This window comes from Vicia villosa, unplaced genomic scaffold, assembly GCF_029867415.1.
Source record: "Vicia villosa cultivar HV-30 ecotype Madison, WI unplaced genomic scaffold, Vvil1.0 ctg.001398F_1_1, whole genome shotgun sequence".
NCBI lineage: Eukaryota > Viridiplantae > Streptophyta > Magnoliopsida > Fabales > Fabaceae > Vicia > Vicia villosa.
In genome coordinates this window covers 77137-100659 of record NW_026705604.1, presented here as the reverse complement: position 1 = coordinate 100659, position 23523 = coordinate 77137, and the positions used below count along the sequence as shown (strand labels likewise).

General features: G+C 36.8%; 1 protein-coding gene across 1 annotated transcript; it reads left to right on the top strand.

Moving 5' to 3' along the window:
- The first annotated feature begins 12982 nt into the window (after nucleotides 1-12982).
- LOC131634951 (uncharacterized) lies at nucleotides 12983-13766 on the top strand. Its single transcript, XM_058905577.1, has 2 exons — nucleotides 12983-13126; nucleotides 13245-13766. The coding sequence occupies exons 1-2, from the start codon at nucleotides 12983-12985 to the stop codon at nucleotides 13764-13766; spliced, it is 666 nt and encodes a 221-aa protein (XP_058761560.1).
- The last annotated feature ends 9757 nt before the right edge of the window (nucleotides 13767-23523 follow it).

Genomic DNA, 23523 nt, shown 5'->3' with positions numbered 1-23523 from the left:
GATCCTATTGGTTAGGATTGGATTTCTTTTTTGTGGATGATTTTAAAGGTAGTTTTTCTTCTTGGAGGTCTTCATGCCTTCATAAGAAAATCAAGAGGAGTAAGGTGGGGTGTGTTTGGTTAGCTATTGTTTGGAGTCTTTGGCTTTGTAGGAATGGTTTCATCTTCAATAATATGGTTTAGAAATCTGGGGACGTTATAGGGGGATGTAAAGCTTTGTTATGGAGATGGTCTTTCATAGAAAAAATTACACAATCCAATTGTAATTTTTATTAGTTTATCAAAAATCCTTTACTATACTTAAGCTAGATTTTAATTGGCGTGTAATTTTCTTTTCTAGATAAGTTTTAGCTCTGTCTGTGTAATCCAGATTCGATCTTTTTTTATCATTTAATGCATCTTGCTTATTAAAAAAAAAAAGTGTATATTTTAAAAATAAAAAAATTTAATAATGTATAAGAATAAACACATATTTAACTCATATATTAATATCACAAATAATTAAATATGGAGTTCTTTTAAAAAAATATATAGCCTTTATTTTTGTTTTAGAAAAAATAAAGTCTTTTTTATTTGATACTTCCATAATTATGGTTTTGCCTTCTAATTTAGCACTTTTTGTTAACTTTAAGGTTTTAAGATAAAATGGTTTTAGTAGTTGGGAGGTAAGTAAAATATGACTAAGAAAGGTTTCATCTTGTATTTAAATTTGTGTTCCCCAAATAATTCCACCTTAAGTTAAACTTCTTAACTTGATTGTTTGATATTCATAACTTAACCATGTTATAATGAAATAAGTTAACGAGTTTTTGGTGACTAAATGACAAAGGAGAAAAACAATTTAGGATATGTTTCGAATCTCAACTATTATAGTTTATGTTTTTTATTTTTTTATAATTGCAAACTTAATATCCAACTGACGAATAAAATAATCAAATTTTACTATAAAAATAATTGTTAAACAAATTTATCCTAAACTTAAATTATATGTAGTCGTCCCACACTCGTATGTATCATTCTTATGAATGGATTTTATGACAGATAAAATATTCAATGTTCTATGTTCTTCTATCTTGAACTAAATAGTTTTTCCGCCCTTGTAATATATCTTACATAATGGTGCTAATCAGAGTCGTCTCAATTTTTTTGGAGACCCTGTATAGGTTAGTTATGGTTCAACCATGATAAAAGAATTAGAGTTTCTATTTAACCACATTTTAATAGTGACAAAGATTTATGAAACTCTATTTAATTATAGTTTAATCGTGACAATTTTGAGGCCCTGTGCGGTAGCCCGCCTTGCACGTCCTCAAAAGACGACATTGATGCTGATGTTGTTGTTGTATTTTTTGAATAACCTGCCTACGTTGTCAATCAAGGAAAACAACGTTGTCAATCTAGCGCTTCTTAGCAAATGGAAGTGGAGGATATTGGTGGAGGATGAGGCGGTTTGGGCAAAAATGCTAAAGGCTAGATATGGCAATTTGAAGTTGAAAATTCTTATAGGTGATATCTCCGTCGTGAAGAAGAAGGATTCTATTTGGTGGAGGGATTTATTAATTTCCGACAATTATTCTGCTCTCGTTTTCCATAATTTTGCAGGTGCCTGTTTACGGTGATTTCCGGTAAACAACCGCTAGTCTTCCAAACTATATATAATAAATATGATTTGGTTACTCGCAGGATCGACTAGATTGATCCTAGGACACATAGTCAAGAAGATTGTCATCAACGTTCATTCGAACCATATCCATTATTTGTCTTCTTCAATAAGCGTTGTTCGATTAAAGAACAAATAGTCTTGACAATCACTTTGTTATATATAAATGTGACTTCAATGAAAAGATAAGTAACATAACATAGAAAATTAAAAGGACTATTGAAACGTAAAGAATCTTAAACTGCAGAAATGTAAAAGACTTTGAAAGTAAATAACATGAAAGTAATTCGAAAGTAAATGACTTTAAAGTAAAGATACAGAAATGTAAATGGCAAGAAGTAAACGAAATGCAGTAATTCTGGAAAATATTTAAAAGCAAAGGGTAATACACATGTATTAAAATGGTGGTGTCATACGTACATTTTCTCAGCGAACTCTTTCTCTTAACGCTTGATACTTGAGTAAATATGTGAGTGATTTGTACAAAATGAACACACAGAATCCTAACATTAAGACTCCTATTTATACTAGTTTCGACCTTAACGGTCCTATACTAATATGCTGCCACGTTTCTCATAAGGACTTCTAGCGATGCCATCTGTTACTTGGACAGTTACGAAACCGTCTTCGAATTTCAAATCTTCCCGCCTGAGTCTGTCTTCGACGCGTGGCAGTGTATTAAACAAACACTACGAAAAAACACGCTAAGTAGTAATACTTGAATATATTTACAAATTTGTCTAAGTCCCCGAAGACACATACTTTTCACTAGCTTTCAGTATTCATTATCTTCATAGTGAACTTAGAAATCTTTACTCTCGAAGCATGACCATCAGTAGTCATTCTTTTATTTTTAAAGGATGGCCATCAGTAACCATCTTTCCTTCGATTTTCTACTTCTTCGAAGGATAAATACTACAAAACGAAATCTTCAGCTAACAAATTGCCCCCAATAAATGCCTGTTTCGAGAGTCAACAGAAATAGGCGTTTCTTGTCATTATAAGATTTCGTTCTTTATTGATCTTTGAGAGTTCCAAGACTGCTGACTAACGTCATGATCATTGATGACCCTGTTTCCGGAACGTCTTGTCATTTTCCAAAATGTCTTCTCATAACTTACATTCCCACGTTTTAACCTTACTTCTTGATCATTACTCCTATATACTAGGAGTGAAGCTAGCTTTATTCGACCGCCGTTGGATTAAATCACCAGCCGCCACGCGTTCCTTGGATTTTACCCAAAAGATTTAAAAAAGGTTTCCGTTAAACCTTTAAATACTTGGTCTTGCACTTCTACACAACCTTTCATTCCTATTTCTTCATCTTCTTCATTCATGCGTTTTCTCTCCAAACCAAACACAGAAAAAAGAAAACACACAACTTCTTTCTCAGAACACCTCTCTTATCTTGCAATGGCTGAACCTCTCTTCTTTAACGACATCAAAGCCCTCATCAGAGGCGAGTTCAGACTCTCTGAGGATGAACTTGTTCGTCATTTCATCAACATCGAAACCCTCTTTGTCAACCAAGAACTGGACTTCTATTTTGAAGAAGTCTTGGAGGGTGCTATTTATCCCAACATGGTGGCAGAATTCTGGATGAATGCGTCTTTACGCATAGATCCTGAAGGTAGGACCACCATTGATTCTGAAATTCGACACGCTCGTCTCAGCATCACTCCCACCACTATTGCCAACCTAATAAGATGCAATAACTCTGGTGAAACTTTTGATGACAACAGTTTCAGCATGACTACTCATCTTATGTTGAGAACTCTTATGGACAACGATCGCTTCAGTGCCAAAGTCATCAAGATCTGGCACCAGATGCTCGTGGGGAACTTCCAACCTCGGCGGATCGATGAAAACAACATCATTGTTGAAGACTTGGAGTTCATCCTATGTGGTCTTCGAGGGAGGAAAATTAACATTCCTTTAATGATCTTTAAAGGACTTGTTAAAGCTGTCTCTGCCGGTGTTGACCGTCGGGGGAGTGTAACTTGTCTTCCCTACGGGAGACTCCTCAGTTACATTTTCCTGAAGAAAGGTATAGTGAGGCGGATGCGTGGTTCTGGAGCCAGGGATATGTTCGAAGCTGAACCTTCGCCTGTGCTGTCCTTGGAAGGCTTGGACCAAAGGATCAAATAGATAGTTTCCTCCTTAGGGTTTTTTTTTTTTATATGCCCTTTTTTTGTAATCTTGGATCCTGTTCTTTGGATCCCTTGTAATGCATGTACTTCCATGCTTTTAAATGAAAAACACTTTTGGTGTCTCCTTAGACTCTTTTCCTTCCATTAAAATTTATTCTGATCGCAAAGCCATTTTGATCAACGTAGCGTATATGTTTTGACACATGCCTGACCATTTTGGCTTTTCGTAGTACCCTGAGTATCTACGTTTTTGCAATCCTTACTTCGTGCATACTTGGTTTATATCTCTTCAAATATTTCCCGTTTACTCTTAAGATCCTACGATCTTCTGCTAATTCTTCAATTTCGTAAGCATTGTTCGAGAATACTTTCAAGATTCGAAAGGGTCCTTCCCAATGTGGGGACCATTTACCAAGTGCCTGATTCTTTCGATCTATAGGTAAAATAACTTTCCAAACTAAGTCACTATTAACAAAAGTTTTACCTTTCACCTTTTTATTATATGCTCTGGACACTCTTTCCTTTTGCCTTTTTATCATTTCCAATGCTCGAAGTCTGTCTTCGTCCAAATCTACTAACTCATTCATCAATAACTCCCAGTATATGTTGGGAGGAATGTCTGCTTGTCTTTGTATTCTTACTGATTGCAAACATATCTCAATTGGGAGTACTGCATCATGTCCAAACGTCAACTGGAAAGGAGTTGTATTTGTAGCTTCTTTTGGAGATGTCCGACAAGCCCAGAGCGCTTGATCTAAAGTCTTATGCCAATTCTTAGGTTTCTTTCCCGCATGTTTCTTAATAAGGCCAATTATTATTTTGTTTGCTGCTTCAACCTGTCCATTTGCTTGGGCGTAATAAGGTGTAGAAGTAAATAACTTGAAACCTATTTCTCTGGCAAAGTCTTGCATTTTTCGTCCAGTAAAGACTGATCCCTGATCAGTTGTTATACTTTCTCGGATTCCAAACCTATATATAATGTGCTTCTGAATAAACTCAATCACAGCCTCTTGATCTACATTTGCCGGTGGTATTGCTTCGACCCATTTTGTGAAATAGTCTATCCCTACCAAAATGTACCTTTGACCTTTAGATGACTTGGGGTGAATTTCTCCAATCAAATCTAATGCCCATCCCCTGAAAGGCCATGGTTTTACTATCGTACTTAATTCGTTTGCTGGAGCATGTTGGATACCTGCATGTTCTTGGCACTCTTGGCACCCTTTCGCAAACTCTATGCAATCCTTTAACATCGAAGGCCAATACATCCCATAACGAAACAAGAGCCATTTCATTTTGTGCCCTGCTTGATGTGCGCCACATGCCCCACTATGTACGTTCGACAGAGCCAAATATGCTTCTGCTTCACCCAAGCATTTCAACAATACCCCTTCAGGAGTTTTCTTGAATAATTCATTTCCCATCAAAAAATATGACAATGCTCTATACTTGATTCTCCTGTCTGTATCCGTCGAAGGGTTTTTTAGGTAGCTAATAATTGGACTCCTCCAATCTGTGTCTGCCAACGAGTCTATATTTAGTACTTCGAATTGTTCTTTGTTGGCATAACGCAATTGTGAGTTCTCTAGATCACTTGGCGAAAGTTTAGTAAACATTGCTCTTCCTCTTACTTCAATCAATTCCTCCAACTTTTCTTTTGATACTTTATATCCTGAAGCTAATTGTGCCAAGTCGTTTGCTTCCTGGTTATTCACCCTTGATACGTGTTTTAATTCCACGTATTCAAATTTCTTGAGTAGCCTATTTGCGATGACAAAATACATGATCAAATTCTCTTTGATACACTTGTACTCCTTTGTCAATTGTTTGATGACCAACTCGGAGTCTCCTTTAATTTCGACTCTGGTTGCCCCCAATTCTAACAAAGCCTCAAGTCCAGCAATTAATGCTTCGTATTCAGCTTCATTGTTGGAGCATAATGGACCTTCGATTTTAAACTTGAGCTTTGTTGGAATTCCATCAGGAGAAATTATCAATATTCCAACCCCAGTACCTTCTCTATGCGTTGAACCATCGAAGTATAACTTCCAAGGTTTTAAGTCCACATAATGCTGATGATTCTCAACCACCGCATGGTCGACAATGAAGTCTGACACAATCTGACCTTTCATTGCCTTGAGAGGCTGAAATATTAATGAATATTCAGTAAGGGCTAAAGCCCATTTGCCAATTCGACTATGTAATATTGGCTTAGATAACATATGTTTAATAACATCACAATGAGATGAAACGTAAACATCAACTGGCTTTATATAATACTTAAGTTTGATACAGGAGAAATACAAACAAAGGCAGAGTTTTTCTATATCAGTATATCTAGTCTCTGCATCATTGAGTACTCTACTTAAGTAATAAATGGCTCTTTCGATGCCATTCTCATCCTCCTGGGCAAGCATGCTGCCTATTGTTTTATCTGATGCTGAAATGTATAGGCGCATGTGCTTCTTCCCATTTGGGGGAGACAGAATTGGTGGACAAGTCAAGTATTGCTTTATCTGATCGAAAGCTTCTTGATGTTCAGCACGCCATTCGAATTTTCCTTGCTTAAGCCGAAGTAGAGGTGAGAAAACTTGCGTGCGTCCACTCAAGTTAGAGATAAATCTCCTTAAGAAATTTATTTTGCCCGATAATGATTGTAGTTCTTTCTTCGTGGATGGGGACTTAGTTTCCCTAATGGCTTTCGTCTTGTTCTGGTTAATTTCTATCCCTTTTTTGTGGACTACGAACCCCAAGAAATCACCTGCCTGCACAAAGAAAGCACATTTAAGGGGGTTCATCTTCAAGCCATATTTCCTCATTCTTTCGAATGATTGGCTCAGATGATCGAGATGACTCATACCCGAGGTAGATTTTACCACAATGTCATCTATATACACTTGCATGAATGTTTCTATAAAGTCATGAAATATAGAATTCATTGCTCTTTAATAAGTTGCCCCAGCGTTTTTCAAACCAAAAGGCATCACAACCCATTCGTAAGTGCCTATTGCCCCTGGGCAACGAAGTGCTGTCTTGGATACATCATCTTCTGCTATAAAAATTTGATTGTATCCCGAATATCCATCCAACATGCTCAAATACTCAAAACCTGCGGCTGAGTCTACTAGCATTTCTGCTATAGGCATGGGATACTCGTCCTTAGGAGTAGCTGCATTAAGGTCACGAAAGTCTATGCATACTCTTAATGAGCCATTCTTTTTAATTACAGGTACTATATTAGCAATCCACTCAACATACCTTGTAGTTCGGATAAATTTGCACCGTAAGAGTCTTCCGACCTCTGCTTTAATCTTCGAGTGAATCTCTGGCGCGAATCTTCTGGGAGTTTGCTTTATGGGCTTCTTCCCTTCTTTTATTGGTAATTTTAGTTCGACTAAATCCCTTCCTAGACCAGGCATCTCATCATAGTCCCAAGCAAAACAATCTCTGTTTTCTTTCAGCATTTTGATGACCGTTGCTTTCAATTCTGGTTCTAGTTTTGCGCTAATATATGTTATCCTTTTTTGATCATTGTCGCCAAGATTTACTTCTTCAAGTGGATCTTGGGCCAACATCTTTATATTCGACGCCATTGGGTCCTTTTCGAACCCCAAAGGTTCCTCGTCGTATATTGCATCCAACCTTTGGTTTGGTTCTTCTCTTATGATCTCTTCGTCTGGAGCCGTGTGTTCAGGAAGTTCGAAACTCGCACGTATCTCCAATTCTGTTATTCCTTCTTTGGTTAAAACTGCATCTATCTTTGTATCTGATAGTTCGGCTTCGAGAGCCGCCTTCCTTTTGTTCTCGGCCACATAGGCCAAAATCTTTTCGAAGAACGAAGACTCAGACATGATTAATGTCATCGTCCCAGCCTGTTGGCCGTACTGTCGGATAATTCTCAAATGGTGCTGTATCTGGTGGACCATCCATGATCTCTCTATCCCATTGGAATCCATTTGGGTGTAAAGTTAAATAGTATAATGCATTTTTATTTGGGGTATACATCTCTTCTGCAGCATGACAAGGGCCTATGTTTGCCAGGTTCCTGTCGAAGTTGGTTTTGTTCACCTGGTTGACCTCAGCCATGTAGTAACTCTGATCACCTTCGATATTCTCCACTATACCATCTTCTCTCCAAATTGTCACCCTCTGATGCATTGTTGAGGGCACAGCTGCTACCCCATGAATCCATTCCCTACCAAGCAAAAGGTTGTAGTTTGCCTTTGCTGGTATAACCATGAACATGGTTGGCCTGGTAACTGAGCCTACTGTCAAATTGACTTGAACAACTCCCAGTGTTTGTCCTATTTTGCCTTCGTAGTTAGATAAAACCATGTTATGTGGCCTTATATCCGTATCGAACATACCAATTCTTTTTAGCATGTATTGAGGCATTAGGTTCACTGCTGCTCCCCCATCAACTAGGACTTTATTTATGCCCACGTTCTCAATCTTAGCCCTGATATAGAGTGGCTTCAAATGATTTCGCATACCTTCATCAGGCCTTTCGAAGAAAGCATTCTGTTCTTCTACTGCACCATTATTCAACACATAGTAACACACAGGTTTGTGTTTTGTCATTTCTTCGATATCAGCCTCTTCACAGTCTTCTACTTCAGTTTCCTGATTAAACTCGTGAGGGAGTACGGAAACAACATTGCAATTCAAGTTTATAGATGACACTCCATCAGAATCAAAATCATTTGTCATTCTATCCTCTTCTTTCCAAGAATTCGAACGCATCTTGTCTTCTTCATCCAAGAGTTTTTCAGCTTCGAACAGTCTGCGTTCTACCGGAGGTTTGTTTGACTTTGCCCCCTGGTATGGGACTTGGTTTCTACTAGAGTCTCCAGCTTCTCTTGGCCTGTATTCCTTCTGAGCCTTTTTTATTCTCTGATGCCTTCTCCACTGGGACCGAGACATAGGATTTTTTCCTTTATAATTCTCCAATCGATACGCCTCTCGATTTGATCTTTGAAATTGTTTCCTATATGCCATTGCAGTTCTACCACCTTGGTCCCAACTTCGCCATTTGTTGGTTCTTGCATCAGCTTGCACCCACCTATCCCTTGGCGCATCTGCAGGGATTCTGAAAGTTACCCTTCGAGTTCTGGGGTGTGGGCTATCAGGCATCTTTGTTGGAGTCCGTATGTCGAAACCGTACAGGTTAGGACGCAACCCCTGAGTTTCTTGACTCATGTAGCAATACACACGTTCGAATGATCGTGCTAGCATTTCGTCATAGACTGCCCCACATCTTGGGCAGAGAGCAACTTCAGTGTTTTCTTTGTGGCATCTGACCAAAAATCCTACCAAGCTTTCCTCCATCTTTGGGTACAGTTGTAGTAGGGGATTTGGCTCTCTTCCTGGGTGTTCCCACCTTTCGCGTCGAACCCTTTCGAAGTTGGCTTCGACCCTTCGATTCAGCATGATCGAACACCTTGGACACATCCATTGCTTACCACCATTTCTCTCGTGGCAATTCCAGAGATATTCTTTGAGGCTTTCGGTTCTTGGAGGAACTTCGATGCACCCATTTTTCCTCGTCAGCCATGTCTCTAGTTCGCCAAATTCAGATACTGGTCGTCTGGCGCTGACCATGTTAACCGCTGCTGGAGGAACTTCAGAGATCTGGATTTTCTGGAGTTTCATCCTGAGGTCTTCAGTGGCCTCACTGTTTTCTTCCTTCGATGCTTCAGTTATTTCTGTCTTGGAAGATTCTTCAACAACAGTGCTGAAGACTATTTCACCTTTTAGGCTTTCAGTAGCCTGCTTTCTATTGAACATTGCTTTAGTCTCCACAACTTCAACTTCAGAGGCCTCCACCATGTTGATATCTTCTACCTCGCAGAGGCTAGCGTCAGCAATGTTTAGGGGATTGGTATCGACCCTCATATGACTCTTGGTCTTGTCAGCAAACTTCAACCTTCCATCATTGAGAGCATTTTGAATTAGATCCCTGAAAAGAAAACATTGAGAAGTTTTATGGCCTAAAAACCCATGATATTTACAAAAACCTCTTTTCTTCCGTTGTTCCAACGGAGGAATTTTTGAATTTGGAGGTAGTATCATTTGGCCATCTTTTACCAATAAATCAAATATTTCATCACACTTGGTAATGTCGAATGTATAAGTTTTCTTAGGGAACCTATCATTCTTATCGTTTTCTACTGGGTTTTTTCCATTGGCAGGATTTAGCAATTTGCAGGCGTAAGGTGGCGCTTCTTTTAATTCAGCTAAGTCTATTTCGACTTCTTCAGGGCTATACGAGTCATTGAAAGACTCATCATCAGCGTCCTCGGCTTCGACGTACGCTACTCTCTCTTTCTTATAACTTTTATTCGCCCTAACTTTTTCTGCCTTTAGTCGTTCGACTTGTCGAACCCTGTCTGCTAATTGGGCCATGTCCCTAAGGTATTGGGTATCTAGTTTCTTTCTTATTGAATAATCTAGACCACCTGCAGCCATTTCAACAAGTTCATGCTCTGGGACTGTTGTAAAACACCTTGATTTCAACAAACGGAACCTATTTAAATAATCATCAATTGTTTCTGTGAATTTTCTTTTAACACTGGCCAATTCTTTCAAACTTATCTTCGTTTGACCCATGTAGAATTGCTCATGGAAAAGCCTTTCCAAGTATGCCCATGCATCTATCGAATTTGGTGGCAAAGTAGTGAACCAAATGAAGGCATTTTTTGTCAGCGAACTAGGGAAATATTTGATCCTTAAATCCTCGTTTCCCGCTAAGTCTCCTGCTTCTGTCAAATATCTAGCAATATGTTCCACCGTTGACTCATTAGTTTCGCCTGAAAATTTTGTAAATTTGGGTACCTTAGTGCCCCTAGGCAATTCTGTCTGCATGACATAATCTGATATAAGGGATGTATAGTTTGGACGTCTAAGTCCAGTACTAAGGCCATTATTGGCCATAACCCTTTCTATCATGGCAGTTAAGTTATTTTCTGTAGCCAGATTTTCTCTTCTGACTCTTTGAACAACCTCATATGGGTGTTCGTTCCTACCCACAATCCTTAGTCTGGGTCGCTCCTCCTCCGTTTCTTGTCGAACGGGGACGGTTCTTTGATTTGAAGCTTCTAAGTTAATTATTGGAGTTCCTTCGAACATCTCTGTTCTTCGTGAGGGGCCTACATCCCTAGTGGCTGTCCTAGATGACGGGACTATGTCTTGTACACGTTCTAAAATGGGCCTCTCTTCTTGATTCGAAGGCTGTTTGTCTTTCCTTTTAGGTGGTGTTATTCCCATGAATTCTGGCATTCGATTCATTTGAGATGATATCTTTTGGAAAGTCTCCATGTTTTCTCTATTTGTAGTAGTAACATTTGCCATTAGTGGGCTTAAAACTGAAGTCAATTCTCTGGCCAAAACCCCTACCATATCATGGTTGCTTGCATCCATTTCTTGTCGAAATGCTGCTTGGTTATTTGTGGTAAAGTGAGGCACCTGGGTAGAAAAACCAGTGTTATGTGCACTTCGACCCACTGAACTAACATTCGGTGAAAATGTTGCATTGTTAGTTGGGGCATATATAGGTCCTGCCCCTCGTACGCCTGTTCCATATGGGTATGGCATTCCATATGAACTGTTTGGTCTCCATTCGAAAGCAGAATTCGTGCCTTGACCATGCAAATTATTTGCAGCATTTGTCGAGGCAAACAATACGTCCTCTGCGCTTGTGGATGAGGGTGCGGTTGTCGACACTGAAACTGGAACAGTCCCTGAAAGTCCTGTATTATTTTCAGGCAAAGCCTGGGAATTATCTGCAGGTCTTGATCCATTTGGACCCGTTGCATCTCGTGTTTCTTGATTAGAAGTCGAATTTGCCGCTCCTGATCCTGAACCTTGTGGGGGATCTTGATTACCCCCTGCACTGGCCGTAACGACCATTTTCCTGTTGTACCTTCGTTTGGGAATGGGTTGTGCACTGTTCTTTAATTTACCATTCCTAAGGTTCATACAAGATCTTGATATTGTCTAGACAAAAATAAAGCAATTGATTAAAACAATCTGCTTGACACTGTCCCACTGGGCGTGCCAATTTGTTTACGGTGATTTCCGATAAACAACCGCTAGTCTTCATAACTATAATAAATATGATTTGGTTACTCGCAGGATCGACTAGATTGATCCTAGGACACATAGTCAAGAAGATTGTCATCAACGTTCATTCGAACCATATCCATTATTTGTCTTCTTCAATAAGCGTTGTTCGATTAAAGAACAAATATTCTTGACAATCACTTTGTTATATATAAATGTGACTTCAATGAAAAGATAAGTAACATAACATAGAAAATTAAAAGGACTATTGAAACGTAAAGAATCTTAAACTGCAGAAATGTAAAAGACTTTGAAAGTAAATAACATGAAAGTAATTCGAAAGTAAATGACTTTAAAGTAAAGATACAGAAATGTAAATGGCAAGAAGTAAACGAAATGCAGTAATTCTGGAAAATATTTAAAAGCAAAGGGTAATACACATGTATTAAAATGGTGGTGTCATACGTACATTTTCTCAGCGAACTCTTTCTCTTAACGCTTGATACTTGAGTAAATATGTGAGTGATTTGTACAAAATGAACACACAGAATCCTAACATTAAGACTCCTATTTATACTAGTTTCGACCTTAACGGTCCTATACTAATCTGCTGCCACGTTTCTCATAAGGACTTCTAGCGATGCCATCTGTTACTTGGACAGTAACGAAACCGTCTTCGAATTTCAAATCTTCCCGCCTGAGTCTGTCTTCGACGCGTGGCAGTGTATTAAACAAACACTACGAAAAAACACGCTAAGTAGTAATACTTGAATATATTTACAAATTTGTCTAAGTCCCCGAAGACACATACTTTTCACTAGCTTTCAGTATTCATTATCTTCATAGTGAACTTAGAAATCTTTACTCTCGAAGCATGACCATCAGTAGTCATTCTTTTATTTTTAAAGGATGGCCATCAGTAACCATCTTTCCTTCGATTTTTTACTTCTTCGAAGGATAAATACTACAAAACGAAATCTTCAGCTAACAGTGCCATAGAGTGTCATGTTGGAAACGGAACTGAAGTACCATTCTGGTACAGCAGCTGGAAGGGGCAGCCACCCCTTATGTTTCAATTTCCGGATTTATTCATCAATGCTAGGAGCGACGCCATGGCTGTTGCAGAGGCAGGTAGCGGCTGTGATGCTGCGTGGACATGGAAACCGGCTGAAGTGCTGTTTCGGAACAGCAACAGCAGTGCTGATTGGCAGCAGCTTTTGTCCATGCACCTTGCTGTGTTACGGCCGACGGAGACGGTGCGCGACGCCTTCACTTGGATCTGTAATAGCGAAGGTGTTTTTACGGTAAAATCTTGCTATTGACAGATTTTTTGAAAAACTTAAAAGCCCTCCTCTTTGCTCCTCTATTCTGAAGAAAATTGATTTTCTGTGGAGGATTAAATCGCCCCCAAATATTCTGCATTTTGGATGGAGAATTTTGCTTAATAGGCTCGCTACTAAGGATCAATTACTTAAGCGGGGAATGTTGATGGAAGATGGAGATTCTGCTTGTGTTTTTTGTCACTCGGAGGAGGAAAACTTACATCATCTTTTAGGCGGATGTAAGGTTTTATCTTGCTTATGGAGGAAGGTGTTTGAATGGTTGGGTCCGTTTGGCAATGTGGGGTTGGAAGATTTTGAGGGGTTCTTCGATAACTTTGAAAAGGTGAAGGCTATTTCCAAGAGAATGATCATCGCGGTTGTATGGCTAGCTACGGTTTGGAGCATTTGGTTGAGGCGTAATGCGATCATCTTTAGAGGTGAATCTTATAGCTTTACCGAGTGCATGTCGGGTATTATTTGGTTAGCTTGGATGTGGCTCCAATCGTTTTATGTTTTGAAGGATGGTTGTAATTTTTACATTTGGAACATTCTTCCTCTTACTTGCTTTGAGTAATTGTAGAATGTCGTTTGTGTTCTGTTCGGGTTGGAAGTATCCATAATACTTCTTGATTAATGCCATTGCCTATTAAAAAAAAAACATTGATTTCCTCGGTTGACAACATTGATAAATTTATTCCTAAACATGTTATAAATTATTCACACAAAAAATGGTAACTGGTAAAAAATGAAAATGAAAACATGACATGTTACTTTCAATATTCTCTATCGTTTATTATTTTTATTCAAACTTATTACCTCAATTTTTTTCTAAAACCGAGGGGTTTACTTATTTTATTTTATTTTTATATTTAAAAAAGAAAATACTTTTTCCCTTGAGTTTTAACATTCCCAATTAGAACAATTTTTTTCCGAAGTGCTTGCGTCTTATCTAACTTATATCAATCAATATTTTCCGAAATGCTAGCATCTTATCTTTCATTTCATGCTATTTTACATATAGAATATGGTATAATGACTTGTCTCCTTACATGCATTGCTATCTTCAATTATAGTTAAGTTTCAATAACACTTAATTGGATAATCTACCTCGTCATCAACACTTATAGTCGTATTTATTATGATGTTCTATCATCCTAAAAATTATGATGATAAGTGATGATGACAAAACAGATAATCCAATGTGTTGTTGTTATTAAAATTTAACTATAATCGAAGATAGTGATGTATCGAAGGAGTTAGACCAATAAACCACAGTCTATATGTAAAAGAGCATGAAATGAACGACGAGACACATGCAATCAGAAAACAATGTTTTGTTTAAGTTGGTTTTAAAAAAATATAGTTAATTTTCAGATTGTAGACTTCATCAATTTGAATGCTTGTATTTCTTTGGTGAGGTGTTTGGAAAAACAAAAAGTCTACATATTATATAATAAACTCTGGATACTTTCAACAACAGTTAACTACTATAACCGTGATCAAAAATAATTTTTGTTTAAAATTATTTGTTACTGTTAGGTTTTTAACCCAATACCTACATGTATATATCATAACAGTTGAATAACCGTTGAGATATGTGGTATGCGCCCTACCTTTCAAAGTTACAATAACAATTTCCAAACCGTGATGGAAACAGCGAAATTACCACCACACCCTACTTAACACACTACAAATTAAAAAAACTCAATATTGACGTGAAAATCACGCCACAAAGTGAAAAACACATCACAAACCAAAATTTACAACGTGAAAAATTACGCCCAGGAGATAAGGTGGCAACTCAGTAGTGACGTGATTTTCACTTCACTCTTTAGTGAAGTGAAAATCACGTCGCTAAATTTGGACTAGATATTCATACATCTTGAGTCACAGCAGGTAGGGGTGGAAATAGGCTAGGCTAGGCTAGGCTTTAGAAGGCCTGAGCCTGGCCTACGATAAACTTAGAAGGCCTAAGCCTGGCCTAAGGCCTATCATAGGCTCGGTTTTTTGGCCTGGCCTGGCCTTTTTAAAAGCCTGGCCTGGCCTGAAAGCCTATATAAAAAGCCTGTATCTCATTAAAGTTTTCAATTAATCTATATAATTTAAGAAGTCTTGTAGGTCGACCTATATAAGTGGACCTATTTAGCATTTGTTTTATATATATATATATATATATATATATATATATATATATATATATATATATATATATATATATATGGTAGTCTATTTAGCTTTTTTTTCTAATATATGAATACATAGACCAACTTATTTAACATATCTTTAATATATATGAAAATATAGGCCGGCCTATAAGGCTTCATAGGCTTTTTTAGTAGCCTAAGTCTGGCCTATTTAATGAAATAGGCTTTTAAAAAAGCCTAAGCCTGACCTATTTATTAAATAGGCCTGGCCTGGCCTAGGCCTATGTAGGCTGGGCCGTAGGCCCCTGTAGGCCGGCCTGGCCTATTCCCACCCCTAACAGCAGGCGTAGCAGGTTTGATGCAGAAAGAGAATCTTCAGTTTCGACATGATTTTCATGTCACTAATCAATGAGATGTAAATCACGTCACTACAAATTACTATTATTAAATAAAAATTCTAATGGATATTTTAATGTTGCGACGTGATTTCCATGTCACTATTTAGTGACATGTAAATCACGTCACTAATTTTTTTTTTTAAATTTAAATCAAATTAATATATATATATATATATAATTAAATTAATAAACTAAATATATTAAAATTGATAAATTAAATAACAAACTAAATATATTAAAATATATAAATTAAATTAATAAATTAAATATGCTAAAATATATAAATTAATAAACTAAAATTATAAACCAAATATTACTAAATATAATTATAAATTAATTAATATATTGCACAAATTCAAAATCAAAAGTAACAACAAAATAAAAATTAAATTAAATCATCAATCAGTCTGGGTCGGGAAACTCATAATCATTTTAGTTCTCCTGATCAGTCGGCGCATAACCAACCACATTTTGGTTTTCACCAAACGGTTGCATAAATTGCCGCATTTGGCCCTCCATATCAGATTGTCTCCTTGCCATGAACTCTATTTTCCGTTGATGCTCACTCTCCATTGCCTCCATTTGGGCCTTCAAAGCCGCTTCACGTTTCGCCGCATTGCGTCTCGTCTCATTTATCGCCAATTATCTTACGGTTTCTCGCTGTTTCGGTGTCAAAGTTATGGGGCGTGAACCTCCTTCCCCGTCAATAACTCTTTGATATAGAGTTCTATCATCTGGTCTCAAGGTGCATGCCAAATTTCCACCACCAAAAAACACCCGTTAGGCCCCTTGCCGCCAATGACTTCACTCCAAAGATAAAAATTCACATCTGAATGAAGCGGCTCTCCCGATCTTGGAGTATATTGAGGATTAATATTCAGAAATTGTACAAGCAATACCTGATAATTATCCTACACATACAAAATAAAATTAAGTTAAATATAATTTAAATAAAATTAAATTGACCGCGTCATCATCCCAGTTTTGAAGATCACGCCATCATCCCACCTAAGTCAAACAAAAGTTATAAAAATGAGATCATGACAGCATATTAATGGATTTTAGATATTAAAAATTGAATCAATTCAAACTTTAAAATGTCATTGAAAATTGCATGTCACTCCTTTCAGAATATATTAGAAAAAAACAAACAAGTGCCCTTAAAGTATTGTTTAAGGAATCAAAAGAGGATTAAGGTAAGTAAAAGAAGTCATTTTGGTTAGGCTGACAGTTCTATAAATATCTAGATTCAAACCTTCTTTTGACATTGAAAGATGTAGGATTATTTATCAATGGGTTTCCACGCATAAGCTCTGCTTCTTTTACTTTTAGATCTTCTTCTTGTTATTGCCGTTCCTGCATAAAAACAATTAACATTTTATTCATTTTCTAAATAAAAGGTGATTTACATTTGTTCATAACTTAACAAATATATTGGAACCAATTAGCAAAAGGTATTAGTTACTAAAATAGAGGTGTTAACCCACATGTAAGAATTGAATGAAATTTGAACATGGAAGAAGAGAATTCTCCTACAAGGATTTCCCTTTCACAAAAATATTCTATTTTTCAAAATGAATGTTTTTGCTCTTCCTCCTCTAGTCCCCTATGTATCTCATCTATTAAATGATATCCCTTCAAAATATCTAACTGCTTTAACTATCATCAACAGATGTATACTCTAACTAGCTTCTCTAACTATCTCAAGCGTTAATGTATCGCTAACCCATCCCCATCATCCTCACTTTCGTCTAAAGATTCAACATGACAGCATAGATATATTTGTAAACCGTTTCAATGTAAGCTAAGAAGAGACTGGTATGGAATACATATACAAAAAAAAAATAAACACATCATTGGATAATGCAAATCTTTATTATTGTAAAAAATATTTATTAATATAGTTTTTATTTTATTTTTGTATAACTTAATTATAAGAAAAAATAGTTATCATATTTTATCATTTATTTTTTATTTATTTTCTAATTATTCATAATTATAAAGAATATCTTTACAGAACAACTCATTATTTTTCCATTTTATATTAGCTACATTTTCTAATATGTGTGAAATTAATAAATAAATTTATAATTTAAATTAAATTAAATATTCATCTTTATTTTATAAACTATTAAATAGTCAATTTAATTGCTTATAAAAAAAAATAACTCTTAAATTGTTATCTATAACATTAATAAAAAATATCACTAAATATAGACTCCATTTAAAAATATATTACGTATATAAATTAAATAATTATTTATACTATAAAAATTAATTATATTAATTTATTGAAGTATATAATTTAACAATTATGATATCTTATAGTAACACTTTTTCACAATTATCCTATTTTTATGTTTGCAAAAAAATATCATATTTTTATATTTGCAATTAATATTATAAATAATATCATATTTTCACATTTATGAAATAAATGTCTATAATGGTAAAAATAAATAAATAACTAAAATTTTAACGGGTTAAGTTCGTCATTGAAAAAAAATTGAATTTTGTTTCTTCTTTGAAAAGTTGAGTTAATTTTAATAAAAAAATTGAACAAATTGTTTATAATTATTATTAATAACTATATTAATATAGTTTTTATGATATCAGAATAATTAAAAATAAGAATTAATTATCTACTATTTAACTTGAATTTTGTTACATTTTTTAATTTGTTGTTAATTATTTGATTTTGGTTAACTTTAGTGAAGGAATGATTAATATTTGAAGGATGTTTTTGTTAGACGCTGGCCTAAGGATCTAGAGGGGGGGTGAATAGATCTCTCAGAGTTTTTCGGAATTATTTCGAACTAAAGCGAAAGCGGTTCTGAATCGACTTGCGTCTATTCCGGACCGATATTGCAAGGGTTGTATATGTGATAAAACCACAAAATAATTGAGATTAACAATGAAATGATATGTTATCGAATCAATATGTTTCACTACAGAAAATCGATTAACTTCTAATTTGATAAACTTTGATTTGCAATGCAGTAATAATGAAAGAAGCAAAAGCACAAACACTTGGGGATAATGATCAAATTGATGGTGATTCAATGTGTGATGAATTGTGATGTTTATACAAGTTCTTAATTCACAATTTTAACACTCGAATCGTTGATTAATTTGCAATTATAACCAAATATGAACAGAACGTAAATGAAAAGATAAATGCGACAAGAACACGATATTTGTTCAGGAAGTTCGTCGATCGTCCTCGCTACGACTACGTCTGCCCCCAATTCCAAATTGAAATTGGGAAATCTTCCATTAATTTTGAAAGCAGTTTATACAAAGAAAATAACAAAGCGATAAAGAATAAACAAAATTTGTCGATCCTTTGAATTTTCTTCCCCCTTAATCTTGAGCCAGATCAAGGTATCCCAAGAGCTTCACTTGATCCCTTTTCTGCAGTGTCTTGAATTGCCTTGAACCCTTGTTCTTCAATCTTCACACTCAGATGAATCCTTGTTGAAAACTCTTGATAAAAACTCCCAAGATTCACCAATCCTTGGAAGACAAAACCCTCGGATTTTATTCACCAAGAAACCCCACAAATCTTCACCCACTAGGAATCTTCAATTCCGTTCCATGGACGTTATCGATCTTGAACGCAAACCCTCAACGCAAAAATGATTGTGTATAGTTGTGTTGGAGTTGTGTCGATGATCGAAGATGAGAAGCCTTTGTGTATCTTTCAGTTGTTGGTGTTAAAGAAAACTGCAATAATGAACCTTAGATAATACATATGAGAGATGATCAGTTGGAGCATAGCAGATCAGCAATCTTGGCACTTTTGATCAAATAGGTCGATCACTTTTAGTGCTTAGGTCGACCTAACAGAGCTGAATTAACTTTGGATGAAATTCTTCCCAGTTAGGTCGACCTGTTGAAGGCTTAGGTCGACCAGAATCCTGTTGAGATACGTTTTGGGAACTTTTCTTCAGTTTAGGTCGACCTAGTTGTTGTGTGGGTCGACCTAACAGTAGGATGTGTAAATTTCACCAATTTAGGTCGACTTGGGTTGTGAGTAGGTCAACCTGTCTGTTGTTTTTCTAAATCCTTCTTGTTTTACTTGTATTGAGTCGACCTAGATACAGAGCTGGTCGACCTGCTTTGTCTTGAGTGGCCAATAATTGCTTTTCCTTGAGTTCTTCTGCTTGTGCCTAGTTGCTTGTTTGCTTGTGGAGTTTGCCATGGATCAAAAACACCTTTGTGAGTGTGGTCTTGTATTCACATACTCCCCCTTTTTGATGATGGCAAACAGGTAGTAAAAGCTTCGACAACAAGTAGTGAGAGCTCCCCCGGACTTGTATGCGTAAGCTTATGCTCCTTCATACTGAGCTCCCCCGTACTCTCAGCACCTATCTCCCCCTTTGACAACATCAAAAGAAATACAACAAAGGAATAGTATAAGCAAGTAACGAGATAAAATAGATATAACGCTAACATGCATAGTATAATAGATATAGCATAAGATCCAAACACATTTAAAAGTACACGTGAACATACATAATATTCCAAGTAATTAATGGGAAAACTAGACTAAGTCCTAGAACATGAAGCAATTGACCATAATAATAAAGAGATGAAATGCAATGAGATGATGTTATGAAAGATAATGCATCCTAACGCCTGCCCCTTCTTCCTCTTCCTCTTTGAAATGTATTGGGACGATCTTCTTCAACTTGTTCCAACAGATCAAGCACAGAGATGTTGAGAGTATTGAAGCTTTGGCTTAGATTGGCATCACAATTCAATGCAGTCTCCTCAAAATGATTCTGCCTTAGGGTCAAGTTGGATGCAAAAGTCTCAAAGTCGCTTTTGTGGTCTTGAACCAAGCTGTATAGCGATTGATATTATCGTTGTTGTTCGTCATAGCGATCTTGTTGAAGCTGTTGCATTTGTTGGAATTGGAGCTGCTGTGTGTCGAAGTGCTGTTGTTGTAGGAGTTGCATATTCTCTAACATGGAAATGACGTTGGTTTGATCTGGCGGAGGAGGAGCTGTGTATCCCCAAGGGATTTCCTCTTCTTGAGGAGGAACATATCTCCAATTTGCATCCGCATCTTGTGGAACATCTTCCATAGGGTGATCATCATCATTTGCGATGTCTTGATCATTTCCTTCTTCTTCATTACCTGCAAGATTTCCAAATTCCGTGGGATCGTCATAGTTGTATATAATCTTGCCGGTTCCCTTTTGAATGAGATAGTAGGTTTTCCTATTTGGATCCCAATGGTATCCCATGAGGGTTAAAGTTGTTTGTGAGAAGTCTTGAGACTGTTGCATACGGATGTGTGGCAAATGATCAAGTCTCATGCCGAAATTGTTGACGATTGTTTGAATTATTGAACCATAACACAACGCTGTAGTTTTCTGTTGTACCTCATGAAACTTGGCAGCTAGAAAGTAAGGCCAATGCAGACGCGTTCTGTTTTGCAGGAGATACATGAGCACAACTTCATTGCATTTAATTCTTGAGTACCCTCCTGCTCTTGGTCGAATGACTCTTGAGATGACCCAATTTAGGAGCCTAGGATCTCGCTTTAGGTGACCAGCTGTTATTGCTTCGTTTGGTTTGTCAAAGACGGAAGGGTCTTTGAGAATAGATTTCATGTAGGCCACATGGTCATAGTTTCCCGGTACGTCACCGTCTTCCATACAGAATTCATCTCCTACAATTTTGAGACCAAAGATGCTTATCCAAGCCCGTTTGTCAACAACATGCGACCTAGAGCCCATTTTAAATCGGAAATTGCAACCGTCCCCTTTTTCAAATCCTGCATAGAAAGCCCTAACAGTATTTTCACAGTACGGAGTGTCACATTGCACCAATGGATGAATTTTTTGGTGTTCAATCAGATTAGCAACATCGGGAATATGCATACGTTTGACAACATGTGGGTTATAGATATATTGCCGAACAATTTTTCTTTTCATCTGCCACTTCTCAAAATTTTCTCTACAGTCAGGATGAACAAGAGCACTTACCGGTTGAGAAGATGAACCAGAGGCAATTTCCTTTCCCTTTCTTGATTTTGGAGGCATGGTTGTTGAGTAGTAGAGTGAGAGAGATGATTTGTGACTGTGTTTACACTTGAGGAATTAGGGTTGGCCGTACAAATGATATGAGAATGAGCAAAAGAGGAAAATGAAATGTTTATTTATGTATGGGGATGGGTCGGGTCGACCAACAGACCCAATTTTGGGAATTTTGTAGCAGTAGGTCGACCTAATTTAGGGCTGGGTCGACCTAACAGAGGAGCCTGTAAAAAAAATGCAGATTAGGTCGACCTAAGAGTGGGGTAGGTCGACGTAACTAGGCATTTTATATTTTCAGTATAAAAAGAACTTGTGTAGGTCGACTCAGAGGCAAAATAGGTCGACCTAAATTGCTTTAATTGTTGAAAATGCTTTATATATGATAGGTTTATGCCTAGTTACTTCCTTGTATGCTTAAAACATGATATGCTATGATTAATGATGAAACACAAACATGATATACAAGTAAGGGGGATATATGTATGAAGTCACTATAAGCATGTTAATTGATAGCATATTATAGTATCAATAATATTTTTGGAAGTGAACAACAAATATGTTACCGCCTTCTCAATATGTAGGTGTCTTGTCATCATTTCGTAGAATCCTCTCGTCAAAGTGGAATGATGCCTGGTTTGATGATGAACTACCTTTATACTAAAAGAAATGTTAGCTTGAGAATAATCAATATATATATAAAGTAGAGGAATAAACTTAAGAAAACAAACGTAATTAGCCCAGATTAGAGATATCTAATATCCCTAATTCCCTACGAATGTTGAAGTACTGCTCCGTTGCTAGAGGTTTGATGAAGATGTCAGCTAGTTGCTTCTTGCTCTCTACATGTTCAAATATAACATCTCCTTTTTCTACATGATCTCTTAGGAAGTGATGCCTTATTTCAATATGCTTGGTTCGTGAGTGTAAAACAGGATTCTTGCTCAAGTTTGTGGCACTTGTGTTGTCGCACATGATAGGTATACGATCAAGCTTAATACCAAAGTCAAGGAGTTGTTGCTTAAGCCATAATATCTGAGCACAGCAGCTTCCGGCAGCTACATATTCTGCCTCAGCAGTAGATAATGCAACCGATACTTGTTTCTTGCTATGCCAGCTTATCAATGAATTTGAGAATAGATGACATGTTCCACTGGTGCTCTTTCTGTCGGATTTGCAGCCAGCAAAATCTGAGTCGGAGAATCCTACCAAATAACACTCGTTGCCTTTTGGATACCATAGGCCATATGTAGTAGTTCCACGTAGATATCGCAAAATTCTTTTGACAGCTTTTAAGTGTGATTCCTTTGGACAAGATTGATATCTTGCACACATACATACACTAAACGTGATATCTGGTCTTGAGGCTGTAAGATACAATAGTGAACCTATCATACCTCGGTACAATTTCACATCAACCTCTTTACCCTTCTCATCTTTGTCTAGGTTAGTATTTGTAGCCATAGGTGTGTCAATCTCCTTTGCCTCACTCGTTTCAAATCTTTTGAGCAGCTCTGTACAGTACTTAGTTTGACTTACAAACGTTCCATGACTGAGTTGCTTGATTTGTAGGCCAAGGAAGAAATTCAGCTCACCCACGAGACTCATCTCAAATTCACTCTGCATAAGCTTAGAAAATTCTTTGACAAGTTTTGCATTAGTCGACCCAAATATAATATCATCTACATAAACTTGAACTAAGAGTACATCTTTATCTTTTCTTTTAATAAAGAGAGTAGTGT

Excerpts from the sequence above, each read along its gene's own strand:
- LOC131634951 (XM_058905577.1), top strand. The coding sequence starts at position 12,983 with ATGGCTGTTGCAGAGGCAGGTAGCGGCTGTGATGCTGCGTGGACATGG. Across the intron at positions 13,127-13,244 it reads TGTTACGGCCGACGGAGACG|AAAATTGATTTTCTGTGGAG; the intron begins GTGCGCGACGCC and ends TCTATTCTGAAG.